The 18323-nt window shown below is 34.3% G+C and overlaps 1 protein-coding gene across 50 annotated transcripts in view; it reads left to right on the top strand.

The window, feature by feature from the left end:
- RIMS2 (regulating synaptic membrane exocytosis 2) overlaps positions 1-18323 on the top strand; it is a 483921-nt gene that overhangs the window by 282323 nt on the left and 183275 nt on the right. For 33 of the 50 annotated variants that reach the window (XM_032987992.2, XM_042785725.1, XM_032987994.2 and 30 more), the window contains 2 exons: positions 7227-7253; positions 13853-13921. In XM_032987992.2, coding sequence (XP_032843883.2) covers positions 7227-7253; positions 13853-13921 — 96 coding nt within the window. The remainder of the gene's footprint in view (positions 1-7226; positions 7254-13852; positions 13922-18323) is intronic. The other 17 variants (XM_042785735.1, XM_042785734.1, XM_042785736.1 and 14 more) reach the window with 1 other exon arrangement.

The raw sequence follows: 18323 nt of genomic DNA, 5'->3' as shown, positions 1-18323 counted from the left end.
TACGCTAATAAAAATAGATATATAAGCATAAGACAGTAAATGGTGAAAAGTTGTTTCCTTAATACTTCATTGTTTCTCTAGTTTTAACTGTTCAGTACTGTCAGTGATTTAAAGCTATCCTTTGCTGAATTAACTTCATAAAATATCAGTTAATAATCATACAGAAAAAAAAACCAAACAAACAACAAACCAAAAACTATTTCCAATATTTTTTTCTTTTTTTTTGAGTCATTATATGTGAGTATGTGCATATGTTACACAAAAACTCACAAAAGCATATGTGTGTGTAGCCACACAAACACGCTTAGATATTTCATGTGTTCTATGTGGATTCTATATTAAATAATCCCTTGTATATAAGTATTTCAAGTAGTTGACAGTTTTTCTGTCTGTGCACTGGATGGTGAGGATTAAAATGCTCCATATCATAATATTCTGAGATAGATACATTAACAGTGTTACACTGCATAGCCTTCAAGCTATAAGATTATACTTAACCACAAAAGAAAAAAAGAAATTGTAGTTAACAGGTAATGAGTTCTGCTTCAATTCAGTCATCTCCAGTCTTCTCAAGTACCATGACTGTTGTTTAAGTAAAGTTTTAAAAATATTTTTCTTCTATATTTTCTGGCATCTTGTAATGGCAGAGTTAACATGGAAAGTTAATTTTTCCATGTAAAATTACTTTTACAGATCAGTTGGACATTTAAGTGTCTGTTTGTATATGAAGATAGTGAAATTCTGTTTTTCAGGAAATATTCAGTCCTGTAAACAAACCTTGTTTGCTTATAGTCATTCTTGCCTAGGCAATAAATAACTGCTATGAAGAATGAATAAAATAGTAACTGCTTTACTTTGCAAAAGATTGTAGTAATACTTGACTAAAGGTCCGCTCAATGATATTGGCTCAAAATTGGAAAGTCAGTAAGATTTTTAATACTAATAAATAATAATACCAGTAATGTGCTCAACTGAACAATCTTATATGCCTGTCTGGAAGTGTAGAGGGAAGGACTTATGGTTTGGTGAAACATTAAGATTTGGTGTAGAAGTCCTGCTTTTCAATGAAGATGATTTAGGCTGGCTGTTCCCCGTGCAGTACTTTGACAAGTGGAAGTTCTAGAAACTTCAGTCAAATAAGCAGTGTCAGACTTCTGCTGCAATTGCTGGAGAATTCATATACTCCTACAATAAATTATGATATTTGTATTCATACTAAGAGTGGGATCCCATAAAGAAGGACATTGTCTACTATCCTGAGAATACGAATTAAAAAATACAATATATTTTTTTTTAATTGGTGTCACACCTCTGAAATGGAAATAAAAGTATTTCTTGGTGCCCAGAGAGGTGGTGGAATAAGCTATTGGAGATATCCAGAACCCAGCTGGACAAGGCTGTAAGCAATGCAATGTAAGCTGGTCAAGCCTGAAACTGGTGTTGCGCCAGATGGCCTCTAAAAAGCCCTTCCCAAGCTAAATGTCATCACCAAGGGACTGGTGAAGGACAGACAGCACATCTTATGACTGCCTTCACTAAGTAAAATATGTATAACATACTAATAACATATAGAAGTCTGGTTCTTTTACTTCTTTTTTTGGAGGTTTCAAAAGAATATTAAGTTAAACTTAATATCTTTATTGTGTCTGAAGCTTTTTGTATATCCTCCAATATAACTCTTGTATACGATGAAACAGAAAATGTTATACAGTGGCACATTATGACAATGTGAAAAAAATCTCCAGAATGAAGACAAGGCATGTCTAGCAAGCTTGTCTATCTTTTTCAAAGCACATCTTAGAACACTTAATGTGTTGTTACACAGTAGACTGATTTCAGTTTCTGGGGCTGCAAAATCCAAGCAGTTCAGTCCTCCCACCTTTTGTTCATTTATGTGATGGTTCTATGTATAGAATTAGTGAGTACTGTATGAAGTACTTTATTCCATGCTCCCAAAAATTGTTACTGTGAGAAGCAACGAGAGATATTTTGGATTACAAGGTTGCTTATTGTTTGTATAAATACACAGCTACACATCTAAGCTTTCTTATCTTCATGATTGCCAAGTAACTATAAATACATGTATTTGAAGGCAATGCTGAAATGTTATTCTTTGAAGATGGTTTAAAAGAACCACCTACACTTACCACTTACTTCTCTTCTCTTTTTAATATCACTTAATTGTAGCATTCCTGAAGAAGAGCAGACTGTCAGCCCTGCAGACTGAACTCCTATATTTACAAGATAGCCAGTAGCAAAGTGCAGGTGTTCCACAGAGCCCCATATGCCATTTTTTTAGGAACAAGCTTTCAGAGACAGTAGCTTAGTTTCTACATATATTTATCTCTCAACATCTTTGAGTGGGCATTATGTTGTGCTACAGACTGATCGAAGCCAGCTGTCCACCTTCACTTACCCAGTCCTCTGATCCATACAATCTATTAACTTCCCAGTGATGAAGGATCATTACCATGCTTTTACCTTAGTATGTTTTGAAAGACATCTACTTCAAAACTGTAACTAATATAGAACATAGGATTATGATTTACTAGGTCTTTCAGCTAATTATATTTTAGATTTTCATAAACTGACTGTTTTTTGTCCAAGGGTATATCTTAACCTTTTTCTCACATGAGATGTGAGATAATGAGGTCTACTTTACTTATCGTGCTGAACTTTCTAAGTGAATTTTTTAAAATGGCTTTGTTTTCTCTAACATTTGACGTAAAATCAGCCATCAATTAAGAATTACAGACATTAACTAGAATTACAGACAAACTAATGTTCTTTTTATATTGCCTCTGAAAAGAAATTGTAAACAGAAAATCAAAGACTATTTTAAAGAAGAGGTGATAATTCCTGTTGGTTAGGCCACAGTACTGTTGTTTCATCTCACATTAAGTAACAGGCTTATGACAGATTACGTTGAAAATTAAATGTGGTTTGAACGTTGTGTTCACAGTTAGGATCAATGGGATGGAAGTTATTGTTAGTATTAGTATTTATTGAGAACTGATACAGAAATCAAGCAGGGTTTATACCATGGGATTGAAAATCAAAAATTACTTCCTCTCCATGTAGCCAAGAATACAGAAATAACAGATAACAAATTGGATTTGAGATGTTCCTGTTCAATCTTTTACAGTTATGTCCATGTAATGTGTGCATTTGTGAGGTATGAGCTGATACCGTTTAGTTGATAAAGAATACTGGATTACTGTGCATTTTGAGGAACAACAATTGGTTTTAGTTTTATACTGATTCTGAATTTGTTTGAGAAGGAAATTCTGTTTTACTTCAAGTATTTTAAGAATTTCCCAGTTCCTTAGGATTAGAAAGTAACTGACATTAGTTTTCTAAGTCAGATTTTTTAGCTTTAAAACCAATCTGTCTGAATTATTGATCTGCAGACTGCAGAGAGTGGGTGTACAATGTAGATAACAGCTAAATGCCTGAACAAGGGAAGAAATGTGAACATAACAGTGAAACTAGACATTTTCAGGTCTCTAGCAACAGCATAGGTAAGTACAGCAGTAGAAGGAGAGTTTTTAATTGCCATGAGAATGCACAATATGGTTTGAAAAAGAACAGTGAAGTTTTATATTTTGAGCATCCTCAGTAAGGGAAAAGTAGTAAATCTAAGTGAGATGAACTCTCCTGAAAACAAGGTCTGATTTTAGAAATTACAGTGTTTGGAAATCAATATATAGAAGTCCAAAATAGTGGGTCAAATTGTACTTTTCCAGGAATTGCACACCAGAAAAATTGGTTAGGATTGAAATAATTGTAAATAAAAAGACTGTGAAATACCTTTCTTTTAAAGTGAATTTGACTTTAATTACTTTTAGAATTAAAATCATCGATGACTCTATCCAATGAGTTTTATGATTCTTAAGGCACGTAAGAAAAGTCTGGAGGGAGAGAAATTACAGTAAAGAGTAAAACTAGGGACAAATTTTAGTGTAGTTATGTTCTACAAAAAGGTCTGCATATAGTGTGCAAGAAACTATATGTAACATTTATTTTCTGAATTTTATTTATTCATTCAGATGGGAATAAAAAAATCTATAATGCATAAGCAAAGTGTTTTGAATTACATGAAAAATTTTTATCATGTCTTGTCAGCTTTGTATGTTTTCCCATGCGAAACTATATTTTCTGGGGCAATGCTGAGACTTTAACATGCTATAAATTATTACATCTGACTAAGAAAACCAAATCGGTAAATTGAATTCACAAGTAAAGGACCCCACTGCTTATAAATGTTTGAAAAACATTTTTAGATGAACTTGTCATTGCTGGGTGCTGAGGGTTTGTTTTTTTTCAAGTTCTGTGGCTGTACCATCAAATCAAAGATGAGTTGAAAGTTATAACTGTTAATTCAAGTACTCTCTTCCAGTATTTAAATGTTAACATTTTCAAGTATTTTGTAGAACATTAAGAGGTACACTTGGTAGTACTAAAATCATGAAAGTTTAACAATAATTAATTACAATGTGTCTGAAACTTTACCCTATGAAATCTGAGCTGGTGCATTTCAAACCTCAGTCTTCCAATGAAAGCTATTGACTCCCTTGGAACTCTGTGGAATTTCATTTTACTGCAGAATCAGAATCTTGCTCTCTCAGCACTTTCCTTTTAGTTTGTTGTGAATATGATAAGTCAGTATGAAAATTTTAAATCAATGTCACTGAATCTTACTTGTGGGAATTACACCAATGCTGTTCACTAGTAGGTAAGTGAATTGTACTTAATGAAAACATGCATCAGTGACTTTTTTCCAAATTATAATATGGAGCATTTTATGGTCAGTGGCACAGACTATGAACGATGAATGTATTATAAGAATTTTACCCTAGGGAGCAGGAATAACACTTATTTTTCTCTTTCATACTTCTTCCTTAGTTTTTCTCTTTCTTTTATGGAGCACAGTCCTTGGGCATGTTATCTCTGTTTGCATGCATTGATGTTTGGTTCATAGAATATGGTTATATATACCAGTATTGTATTTATTATACACTTATGATTTATTATATTTATCGTACATCTATGGTTTATTAAATACTTTAATTAGAAGGTATTTAACATGATACAGGGGTGTCTGAAAAGGCCTTAAACTATAAAAATATTTTTATTTTTCCTCATAAAAGAAATTTAAGATATTAACTATGTGCTGTTTGAAAATTTTAAAACAAAATTTATTGAATTGTAATTAAACTACAAAAATACTTAAAATCCTGTTTTGAAGAAGTTTAAGGAAATTTGATTATTCATAACTTTGTTGCTCTCATTACTTGATAACATCATGTTATTAAACTACTCTTTTGTCATACAATGATGACAGAAAAGCAATGTCTATTGAAATAACACAGTGGACAGGCTAAAGTAACCTTGCTAGGCAATTGATAAATAGCAAGTCAGGTAACCTTTAAAAAGAATTGAAAAGATACAGGTCTATATAGTAGCTTCCTTTTCCAGCTAAAGGTAGTGTGTAGGGTTTTTTTTTAATTGTTGAAACATAATAAACTATCATATAACAGTGTGATGGTTTTGATGAAGTTTTCAGATGGGCTTAATACTATTCGGACATTTTCCTTTCCGTGTTGTAACCATGCGGAAACGAACATCTCTTCCTTACTCCTCACTCTTATTATAAACTCAGTATTTTTATGTTCTTATGCTCTTCAGGAATCTCTACCCTTTTACAGATCTTTCAAGAAGTTGAATTCAGGAAGTCCATTGTTTTTAATTATATAAATAATTTCTAGACTATGTTAGTTTTTTTTTTTTTTTGAAGGCATTCTTGAACCTTTGGTGATTTTCTGATGTTTCTTGACTAAACTAGAAAACTTCTCCATACTCCATTTTTCATACTTTTGTAGCCAAAGAAGAGCCATTTAGTGAAATTCATGATGAAGTTAGTACCAAGGAATACAAGTATTAGAGAAGTTATGCAGTGAAGCTCACATCTAAAAGTTTGTAAATGATGCTGAAAAAAAAAAAACATTATTCACTTTGAAGTTATATAGCTATATGAAGTTATAGTAATGGAATTCTGGAGCTGGGCCATAAAAATTAATTATGATTATTCAAGAAACCCAATTAGAAAATATAAAGAGTTAGAAATTGTTAGTAGGTGATTGAATGATATGGTCTACATATTGAAATAGTACCTGGATGTCAGAAAAAGTGTGACTTGCCAGAAGGTACCTAGTCATCCAGTGAGTTCTTAACAGCACCACTTGGCAAGAAATTGAAGTTTTCATTTTAACTCTGGCACTGTCATATCTTGTCATCTGAGGTGCATCATTTACTCATGGAATGTCACTCCCTAATATTTAAGATGGTGTCTGTGTGAACCATTCAACTGCAAGAAATTAAAAATATTCATAATATCTTGCTAATGGCAAGATACTGTTCATGTTATTCTGGCTTCTTCATATTACTGTATGGAAGTCACCTTTACAAAATCTGCAAATGCAAAGTAAGAATGTACATTTCCATAATTGCCTAGATATTTGCATATGACTATATTGTCAAGTTTATAAAAACTGTTATGGTTATACAGAAAGCTAAAATACATGAAAGGGCCAGACTTAAGGAATGCAAGCAATAAATCCAGTATTTCAAGTATTTAATCACTGTGCTCACATCAGGACTCTTAAATTCACTGGTAACAATGATGTGTAGATAAGGTATTCATGTATGCACACATTTACGAAATCAAGACCTAGCTGGGACCAGAAGATTGACTGGAACATCACTTCTGAGGCTGTTAAATTTAAAGTAGGATTCATAGCTACATCTCATGAAAGTTCTGCTAATAACTTCCTGCTGAAGTGCCGACAGCAGTGTGCAGTAACTTTAAGGGTAGCAGCTCATATTGTATGTCTAGTTGAATATAAATTTTGCCCTTACAAAGTTAAACACTTGCTTATAGCAAATGTGCAGTTGTATTTCAGAATTGGAAAATACTGTAATAGCTCTACTAGTCCTCTGTGACTACTGAATATAAATGTTGATCCAGAAAAGGTTGGCATTTTTGTGGTTTAATTTCTCCTAGCTGCTTGAGTTCTGTTGTTTTGAATGAATGTGGCCTACAGTATCAAATTCTTCAATCTCTAGCAGCAATTATAATGAAGTTTAAGGTTCTAACCATCCCTGTTACATGTATTGATTCATGTATTTTTCCCTGACACTACTTCATTTCAATATTTGTTTTCCAGATAAAGGCTTATATTCATATAATTCAGGTAAATTTTCAGCATGCCAGAAATGCTTATTGCTTCCATATACATGCAGAATTTAATTTGATATTTTATTGGTGTGCTTTTGCTACCTATTGTGCAGATGCTAAATTGCTTAAATGTTCCTTGTCTTTTCTTGTCTGCTTTTCAGTCACAGGTCTTTTGTTCGCTTCCTTTATTAAAATCTCAGTATTGATACTGGAGCAGTATTGTAATGTTATACTTGCTTTGCCTGCCTTTATTTTAGGTAGAGCTTTGGTAGGTAAACTGTAGTGAGCTTTTTTAACTATACTAGGAAAATGCTGTAGTGCTTAAACTATATTAAAAGGAACACTGTTGTATTACAGCTGTTTGAGAGCTAGTGTAGGTATTTTTAGAATAGAGACATGGGGTAAGTGAAGTACTGACAAAATCGGTAGTTATACTGATACATATTTTTACAGCTCATGTTGATTGAAATCCTCAGTTACAAATCCAGTTGCTATATCTGAGAAGTTTGTCTTAATTAAATATAAATAAAATAATGATGCACAATTTTTAAAAACTTAAATTTTCTAGTGCATTTCATGTGGGACTTTTTGCAGTTCCTGAAGTTTTAATTATGGGAATCTCTTTGAGAATTGGTTCATCTAATTATCTTTTAGTTATGTTTAAAAAATGAAACACACATTGTTAAGAAAATAGATCCAATACCATGGTGAACAGAAGCAAAACCCCCACTGGGTGCAGTTCCCATTACACCTACCTTTTGTCTCCTGTGTTTCTTCTATTCCATTCTCTTCTGAAATAATCCCATGTTCTTCTCATGTTTTACAATATCTTCACGTGGGAAGAGACCATGTTTGCTGTGGCAACTGTGGACTTGTGCACACATGGATTAACCACAGATTTTAGCTTTATAACGTTTCTTTTTCATTAAGAGGTTCTGATTTGTATCTCTCTCTTCTATCCAGCAATCATCTTCAAAGATCTGTAGAAACTCAATTAAACTTGGTATTTATACCCCTCTGTCAGTGTAGATGAAATTGGTGAAAAATTAAAAATCCCTCTATAATATGCAGGAGGATAAAGTGACAGATTGACGTGGAGGCCGTGGGACTGCATGAGAAGTTAGTTTACACTAAGAACCCTAAGGGGCAGACTGGATGAATATGAGAGAGCAAATTATTAAGACAGTTGTGAGACTGATTTCAGGGCTGCTTATGTCAGCTTTGAACACAGGACAATTACAGGCAACTCTGTTACTTTAAGTGGTTGTGAAGGCCTTCTGTGAGCTTCAGGGATGGAGCTCATAATCATGCTTCACTACCTTTTGTTCCCCAAAGGAGTCCACAAAATCTTGTAAAAGCTTCCTGCATTGTAAGGGGCAGGATCCCCAGCTCAGGGGCTTGGTCTGCTTTCTTTTTCCATTCCCCCCCCCCCCCCCCCCCCCAACAAGAGAAACACTGAATTCCTGAACATAAATCTGGCGCTTCCTTCTGTATTTAAGCTAACTCACCTTAATTTTATTTCTTATTCTATCCCCTGTCCTAGTCCATTCTGATAACTACATTGGTTGGTTGTATAGACTTTAGTAGTTTTGAACCTTATGTGTTCTCTTGAGGCCTATATCGGACATATCAATGAGCATTATATGATCTACATCTCTAAGAAATTACCATGTTTTAATATTTTTTCTGCTTAATAGAAAATAAAAATGTAAATAAGAAAAATAGTAAAAATGTAAATAGAAAGTAAGTTTTAAATGAGAATTGAAAATAATGGGCCTAGTGGTTTTTAGACGATGGGGTTTTTCTCCAGCTTTGCAATGAAAGCTACAGTGCAAGTGCTGCAAGCTTCCAGTTCTTGCGTGTAAATGCTCTTGCAGAGTTGTCGTGCTGGGTGGGATGGTAGCTTGTGCAGCAGAGGTAGGGAAGGAGCATGTGAGTGTGAGAGGGAAGGAAGATACTGAGAGTTATCGAGTTCTGATGTTCTCCACTGTCCCCAACGTAAGCTGTCCCTGGAAAACAGTTTTATTGATAGTTTAAGGCTATTAAACCAAAACCTGCTAAAGTGAATAAGAATTTACCTTTTGATTTCACTGGAGTTGGGGTTATGCTGAATTAAAGGCATTTTTTATGTGGTTTACACTACACATACAGCATGGGCTCTATTTTGCCTTCAGTCCGTAACTATATTGACCACTAATCCTGGTGGAAGGCATTCAAAAGTCCATATTTATCATATGTTACCACCCAGTTATTAGATAAAATGGTAATAATGTCCCTAATAATGTTTCGTTAATAAGCTATATTCCAGTTCAATGGCAGTAAGACTTAATAAATGCCATTCCTCATGTTTAAAGTCCATCCAAGAAAAAGTTAATTATATGCAAACCATTAGCACCAATACATTTATTTGATGTACCCAGTGTCCTGGGTGTTACATGCTTAAACTTTTTACTGAATTTTGAATTCATGTTAGAATAGATTTAATCTTCTTACTCTTGAAATAAGTACAGTATTTTATAATATATTTGTCAGACACTTTAAGATATTCATTAAAATACTAAATAACAGTTTCATTAGCAATATTTGGAGTAATTTGTGAGAGTCTTCATTGTCACATTTCTCAGATAAACTATAAATTGTTCTTTCTCTGTTTTATGATCTGTGGTTCAAATTACTTAGATAATGAAGTGGCATTTTGAAAAAGACATGGCTAAGGTGGGACTGAAGCCTAAATCTTCAAATTTACACTGTCAATAGGTTAAAAAGAAAATTACCATCTAAAATTAATATAGAGCAGATGAAATTACTCTTGCAAAATTTATAAGAAATATTAAACTAAGCTGCCAGCTATTATACTCATATTTTGAATACTCAGTTCAATAATGGATTTTGACCTGTGCACTTTCTAGTTTGCTCCATTTCTGAAGTTAATGGAAGACATTTAAAATAAATATAATATGATTCCTTTGCAGAAATTACATATTCCAGGCAGTACTTCATGACATTACTTACTTAGCTGGCATGCTTTCCTTCCTTTGTCCTTCCTGAAAGCATTGATTTCCAAAGATAAAACCAAGTAATTAATTCTGTTTTAAATTTCTTCTGACGTCTTAACCAGCATTTAAATTTACATTTATAAGTAAATGTGAAATATTACTTAAAAATTATAATTTTTCGGTTGGTTTAAGGCTGTTAGAGTTGGCTGAAGGTAGCCTCAATTTGAGGAAATAGAATAGATGATCTGATGTGAACAAGCTTCATCCCTCATCTTATAGATACAGTTTTTGTATTTAAGGGACGCCAGCTATTACAAGAGACTCTCTTCTTTGCAGTAGCAAAAGGCAGTTGAACAAAGCCCTGAAATCTGATTCTTCTCTTGACTCTGCTCTTTCTCTACTCCCATCCTTAGGGCAGGTCTCAGTCCTGGCCCATTCACTCTCCCCATACCCCAGCACTTCCCTGCAGCTTGGACAGGAATGAAGACAGAGATCTGTATATAAAAAGATAATAGGGTCTCTAGATCCTGGAAGGTGATTTGGAGCTGAGATGTTAGGAGATCCTGAAAAGATGGATGTGGTTTGAGGGGACAGAAAGAGTGAGACCCCTGTCTTTCAAACCTGTGCTCCATTGAAGCTTCTTAGTCTCTTTCTTTCTAGATGTATCCTGTGACTACTACAGCATACAATTTTAGCTATGCAACTAGGAAGTCTAGAGGCCACTGTGACAACAACTGGCTATTTTCATCCTCAAAGATGCAAATAGTTTCTGCAGAACAGAGTATAATATTCTAAAAATATGTTAAAGCAGATGTACTTAGCTGTAAATATAAACATAAATAAAAAGCAACCTCAGTTGTAATTAGATTCATTCATAAGGATGAATTAGATGATGCGTAAATGACATTAATTCAAATTATAGTCGATTCATCCCTCTTATATCTTTCATGATAAAAACCTTTCCAAGCATCCATGTGATGAGCATCAGCAAACTCTTCATTTGCCATCATCTTTCTGTTCCACAATCCTCTCTCTCTGCTAGAGCCCAAGGGATGTTATTGGCATCTCTGCACAGCAGCCACAGTCCCACTGCCAGATCAGTCCCAGATCACAAAAGGCCAGAATTGCACTGCTCTACACTCCCTTTGGGGCTTCTGCCTTTTAGATTCCAGCCAAACTAGTAGAGATCTCTTTCTTAGTGTTTGGTCACGGATGTTCTTTTTATTTAATGACCTGGTTTTGAATTAGTGGCTAAGGAGAATGGAGACTAATCCTTCTTGCTCACTGGCATGTATATTATCACACCAGTAGAAGGTTCTGCTGAAAATGGCAGCAGCAACAGCACCGCAGGTGGAATGGATGCTCTTTCTTTGGGAAGCAAGAGAGATTTTAATTGGGCTTCTGTGATACTATTAGAAAGAAGATAATGAGATTGAATATTGTCCTTGTCAGACTTAATTGCTTTTGGAAATTCTGATTCTCAGTCCATTAGGAGGCTGAAAACTTTTCCTTCACTCCTGCCCTCTTCCAGGTTATCTTGAGTGCCAAGTGTGATCACACCTGTTTTAGAGAAAGACTTTACTTGTTATTTCTTGAATTCAAAGACACCTTTCCCCCTCCCCATTGTAGCATGGATATTTCTAAACTGTTATAATAAAATGAACTAATAATTCTACCATGTAAGAATTGCAGGCATAGGAAGCCAAAGCATGGCTTTCCTTGTATTAATTTTAATTTCCTATTTGTGAGGAAACCCCCAACCTTTCCTGAAATTAAATAACAATAATCAACATTGGTCTATTGGAATTACATAATGTAATGGCAGACTACATTGTGCTTTATAAGACTTAACACATATTACACCATTTTCTAGTTGAGTAATTTTTAACACAGCATTTTTTATCCCCAAATAAGTAGTCTGCAGTCTAGTTTATAAATTCATACACCCACATCTTGACTGCTGCAATCACTTCTGACTTCTCATAGATGGCATAGAAGAACTATAAAACATACAAACAAATACAGCAGGAAAAATCAGAAATATGGAATGGTTTGTATATTCAAAGGAACTAAACAATGGTATTTCAGTTCAAAAAAAAGAGATGACTGCAGGAGAATACAGAATGCTGATTCATGTTTCTCAGAATACAAAAGCTTGGAGGGAATTGTCTGAAATAATGTAACAGAAATAAAACAGAGGGAAGTCTATTTCACACAACACAAAATTAAACTGCAGAACTTACTGACATAGCATATCATAGAGGCCAAGAGAATACTGTGACTCAAAAAGAAATCATATGAATTTGTGGAGAATGGGTTGATTAATGTCTTACAGTAAACAGGATGGCTTAGGAGAAGTCTCACTTGCCATGACCTTTGCCTGCTGAAATCTAGAAGGGTGTAACAAAGAGAACTTTTCCCATATAGATCTTGTAAGCACACACTTTCCACTAAAGAGGGACCTTCCACTATCCCCTGGTGGGTAGACAGATGTTAGACAGACTGGCAAATGACAGCAGTTCTTATGATTCAAATAATTGCTAAAATTTCCTCAAATTGAAAACTTTTCTATTTTTCTCAAAAATCCTCTTAGGACTTTTTCTCCCTGTTTTCTGTTGGCAAAGGAGTGTAGGGATCGTTTCGTGCCAGTCACCTGGGTAGAACATTAATCATGCTTTGTCCTGGGCTTCTTTAGGTTTACTGCCAGTTTTTACTGGTATATTTGTTTGTGTGTTTTGCAGAATAAATTATCCTGTGGTAGGAATAAAAATATCTTGCACATGGTTGGAGGTTTGGTGACAATTAGATTAAAGCGGCCAGAAAATTAGAACAGATACACCATTTTGCTGAAGAACAGGGATTTTCACATTTAAAACAAGTAAATGAATAATTATCATTAACATGCCAGTGCTTAATCCTGATGTCAGCAATCAAATGATGTTTAAAAGGATGCCACAGAAGACAGAAGTAAAATTACGCTAAAAACAAACTGTAGGTGCTATGTGACCTACATGTTGGCTCTCCTTGTGGATGTGGAATCTGCTTTTGCCAGCTAAGCTCTAGCTATTTTGAAGGGTGTGCTCTTATAGAGCATTTAATAATTTACTTCCTCTAAAGTATCACAGAGATATTTTGTTTTTCAGGACACACTATATGTGTGAAGCTGCCTGTTCTCCTGATAATGCTCGCTAATACCCTAAGGATGATACTACATTCATTTAATATTATTGCTATTATTAATTTTTCTGGTATTCAGAGACTCTGGGGAGGGATGTTGCCTTAATGAAAACTTGGAAGATGAACAGTGTGATGTCAATTTCTATACGGAATGAATACATACAGATAAGAAGTATACGAAAAGAATTCATAAAAGCAGTGTTGTGGAGCTGTATTTCAGCATTTCATTTTATATTACATTAAACAATTAGCTGAAAATACTTAGTACACTAATATATTTGCAATAATATAACATTAATAATTTCTCTTATATGCTTATACTAATGCTTCGTTGCCTAGTATGAAATACTTAAATTTATTTATATATTATTGGTTGAGGTTGGTTTTAATTTACAGGAAGATAAATGATACATTTCTGATTTTTTTTTTTTTTTTTTGGCAGGGTCCAAAAGAATCAGTGATAGTGAAGTCTCTGATTATGACTGTGATGATGGAATTGGTGTCGTTTCAGGTATTACTGTCTACATTTACTCTTCTGTGTTCAGTTAATTTATTATTAATTTTATAATATTTTTCTGGTGAAAAATAAGTATGTATTTTTACAACAGACACAAAATAAGTATTACAAGTAATGCATGTTTAACCACAAAAATTACCAACAGAGGGAAAAAAATCACTATGTGAATTTCCTTGTTGCTTTTATAAATCAATAAAAATAGCACAATAGTGTTTCTTTATTAAATGTGAAGAAGTGTTTATTTGATTTTTTTTGACAGACATTTGATGTTGATACATCCTTTAAAACTTCATAGTGGAATAATAACACTGCCAGAGGTCTGAAACCTGAACATTTAAGGCAGGACAGGAGATACCTTAACAGATAATCTGTTTTACTTGGAAGTATTTGAATTGGGAATTTGATGAGTATTTGAGATAAAAGTTTCCATGTGAAAGAGTATTCTTCCTCCTCTTCAAAGACAAAAGTTAATACTGTAATCATAGCTGAAAATAATAAAATCAGAGAATCATATGCTTTTGCTGACTACAACAGGATGCCAACCATGCCTCCTTTAAACCAGTTCTGATGGCTACTGGTACCAGCCCGGAGTAGGCTGAACAGCTCAGTGTGTACTGTGTTACTCTACTGCTCTACTGAGAGTTTTAACCTTCTCAGAGTAGTCTGTGTTAGACAGTTTCTGGTTGCCTTGGGTCAGGTCTAGCTAAAGGGTACATATACAGTGATTTGTGTACCTTACTCTGCAAAGGTGAAGAAGTATCTGCTGCCTGGTCTCTGCAGCAGATGTAGGACAGTGGTCAGCTGGTCAGTCAAAACGTGTTCCTGCCACGCAGCCACCCATCAACATACGTGCAGCTTTTGCACCAGTTATAGTACATGATGCTGGCAGGCTGAGGAAGGGTATATAGGGAACAGAGAAATACAGCTGGGCCTGGAGATAGAGGAAAAAAGGAGGCAAAATAGGCAATCCTGGATATTGCAAGATGGAGAGTGCAGCCAAGTATTGATAAATCCAAACATTATGTGAGCTACCTAAATACTTGAGTTTGCACAACGCTCTCTTGAAAACTGTTATCAGTCTGAGCTCAGATGCATTTCTGTGTTGTCTACATAATCATCCCTGTATTTCCAGATATTTCATGATTCTCTCTTAGGCTCTGCCTAATTTTTGACCCTGCTATGTTGCTGTTCCCTTGGCATACGTCTTGTTCTTGCTGGGAATATGGGATAATGGATTTCTTTTATTAAACAACATGTAAATTTTATCAAGAAGGCCTTTTTTTTTTTATCTAACTTAGTATTATACAGACTTTGCAGTACAAACAGTGCAAGTCATATTGTTAGCATGTTTATTGGCTGTGTTTCATTGTAAGTCTCTTACTAGAATATCCAGAAAGCAGACATTTTAAAGCACAAGTTGTCCTTGTTCGTGTTTGGACTGTCTAACCTTGCAGATATTCCACAGTAAAGCTTACTCTACCCCAAAGGAATATTTTTTATCTTTTCTGTGTAAACATTCAGATTTTTGTTAACCTCTGCTCAAAGGTTTTGCTCTACTCTAAGGTTCCAGCAGTTTTACCAGGAATTCAGTAAATGCTGTGGATGCAAGACCACTAAATTTTCTATCTTTCTTAAATCATTTATCTTCAAACAGTAATGGGATCAGTTTTCAGATTATTACCTTGATTAGAAAGATACTTAGGAAAACTCAGGGCATTTTTATATTCCCACTCCCCTGTTTACTTTACTGCAGTCAAAGATCAGGAAGGATATGTAGTCAGAGTGGTGTGAAGTATTGGAACCAGAGAGGCAGTGATCCTGAGAAGTACCTTGTTCCTACTTACTGTACTTTCAGTCTTAGTTTGGCTAGCCTTCTGTATGTGTTTACTGGTCACTAAGGCTTTCAGATTGCCTATCCTTCCAAAGGGAAGGATTTTCATATTCCTGTTGGTTAGTTAAATTAGAAATGTATCAACCTAACTTTGGAGTTTAATGATAAAGGGATGAAAAAAGGGGGTTTGATGGATATATGTCTAGAGTGCCCAGTATGGCACTGTTTTAAAACCGAAATTTTTGTATTGTCCTGGAAAAGGTACCAAGTTTTGCAGAAGTTTTATCCTCTTGAATGTCAGAGAGATTCTTGTGAAACACCTGGATTTACAATTTTATGCTTTCATAAACTCCTCTTTTGACAACTTGCAAAATTGTGGTCTTACACTTCAGTGAACGAGTCTACTTCCCTTACCTGAATTTTTGATGTACTTTTAGTTCTTTTAGGATCTACTAGCTTTCAGATTTCTGCTGAAAATTCTACACCTTAGTTGCATTTTAATTCAAACTGGTTCTGTGGTTGGGAAAGTTTGATGTTCTTTTGGTTTTGAAATATTTATTTATTGACTTTCTTTTTTGTGCTGCTGTCACTATATTTGCAAGTCTTTTGATTTATCCTTGTCTTATCATCCACATCCTTCTCTCACTTAAGGTTCTTCTATTAATTTTCAGACTCATCACAATCTTGGTTTAAATATATGCCTTCTTTGCACTAAGCCATTTGTCTCTGTTTTCTTTCTCTCTTACTTACCCCCGTTCTTTCATTTTGTATTTTCAGGGTTTATTTAACATGACACTTCACTTTGCTTTTTTTCCTTCTGCCATATAAATACTGTATCACATCAAGTATGTTTGCTAACATCTGTCAGCTACTCTCCGTGATCCTTTCCATAAAATTAATGCGTATTCAAAGTATTGGACCTGAGAACTAAACTCCAGAAACCTTCAAGAAGAGCAAGAATTCTCTTTTGATTCCCCTTTCATTTACTTTTATTCAGAACAGTGAACTAGATGAACTTTAAAGGTCCCTTACAACCCAAACCATTCTATGATTCTATGAAATCCATGGACCTTCCTTGATCTCATTATATATTTGTTCATAGTTCATTGAAAGATTCATGCTGTCTGGCTTTGCCGTGTTTGTGCTTGAAGCTGAGATTTTTCTCTTTATCCACACCTTTTTATACAGCTTCTCTGGTATTGGTCCCATAAGGTCAACTGACTTCATCTTTGGATAAGCTGGTGATAGGTAGAAATCCAACAATGGAAGATCTTAACGTACATCTGTAAACAAGATTGTGTTGGACCATATTTGCTGAAACAGAGGGAACTTTACAGGCTACAGTTCTTTGCATCATTAACTATTTTTGATACATCTGCAGTTGCTGTTTGTCACTGCTGTGGTACTTTTAATCCACCGATTTAATTTCCTGATGATAAAAATGCTCAAATTATGTTTATTTCCCATACTATTCTTTTCTTTAATTTTTACAAAAATTTCAGATATCTCTTGGAAAAATTATTCATAAAAGCTATCACTTCTGGTGGCTTGGATATTATCCTGCTTAGACACACTTAATAAACTTCAGTCTAATAAACGAGTGTTGTTTCTGTCAACAGGAAAGATTTTAAAGAAAATAACGATAAACCAATTGAAAAACTTAAATTGCTTTTTTTTGTGGCTATGTGCGTATTCTATGCCAGGTACTGTCAGAAAGGCTTATAACATATGATGTATTTAAACAAGTATGCAGAAGTGATTTTTGACAAGATTTTAAAATAGCTCTCCTCATATACACTATACATTAATTTCATCTTGGGATCAAAAACACTAGAACAGAATCTATTCTATTTTGTATCTGCTGGATTTAATAGCGCAGGATGGTGGAAGGAGAGGCACTAGCAGTTCTGGTTTTGTCTTTTAGATTCCTTGTATATGGCCTTCAAACCATTTAAAGCATTAATTTTTCTGTCTTGAACAAGAAGCTTTGGCCCTCATAAAGTTGTCTGTCACCAGCAATTCTGTGTGAGAGCACTTCAGCATCTTCACATGCCTCTTAGAATTCTCTTGCGTGCTTATTGACAAAAGCAATATAGTATCTTTATATTGATTTTAAAAAATCCTTGAGCACTTTACAAAACACCATTTAAATTAGCATAATAGTAAATACAATTCAGTGAAAATTAAGAATTAATTTTTCTTTTTTTTTTTTAATTTTTTTATTTCTATTGACCAGCGGTGTACAGGCATTACAGTTAACAAAGTTCCGTGAATGTGGACTTTGATTTCTAAATAGTTTTCTTTCCAGGTGCTTCCTCATAGTATATGTTGAACCTACTGTAACTTACTGAGTCTGGCTTTGGGAACAGAGAGACATGGATTGTCAAGACCATTTAATCATAAAATGTCTCACCTATCATTGTAAGACTTAAATATTAAGTGAGATACTGATGTTTAAAATTCAATTATACACCAATCTCATCACTACATCTTTTTATGAAACTCTTGTAATTTGAAATATGCTTCAGCATATGAATCTTGAAAGAATGTAAGGCAGTGAATTCT

The sequence above is a fragment of the Tyto alba genome, unplaced genomic scaffold (genome assembly GCF_018691265.1).
Source record: "Tyto alba isolate M040663 unplaced genomic scaffold, T.alba_DEE_v4.0 Super-Scaffold_9, whole genome shotgun sequence".
Lineage (NCBI taxonomy): Eukaryota > Metazoa > Chordata > Aves > Strigiformes > Tytonidae > Tyto > Tyto alba.
This window is presented reverse-complemented; position numbering and strand designations above follow the sequence as displayed.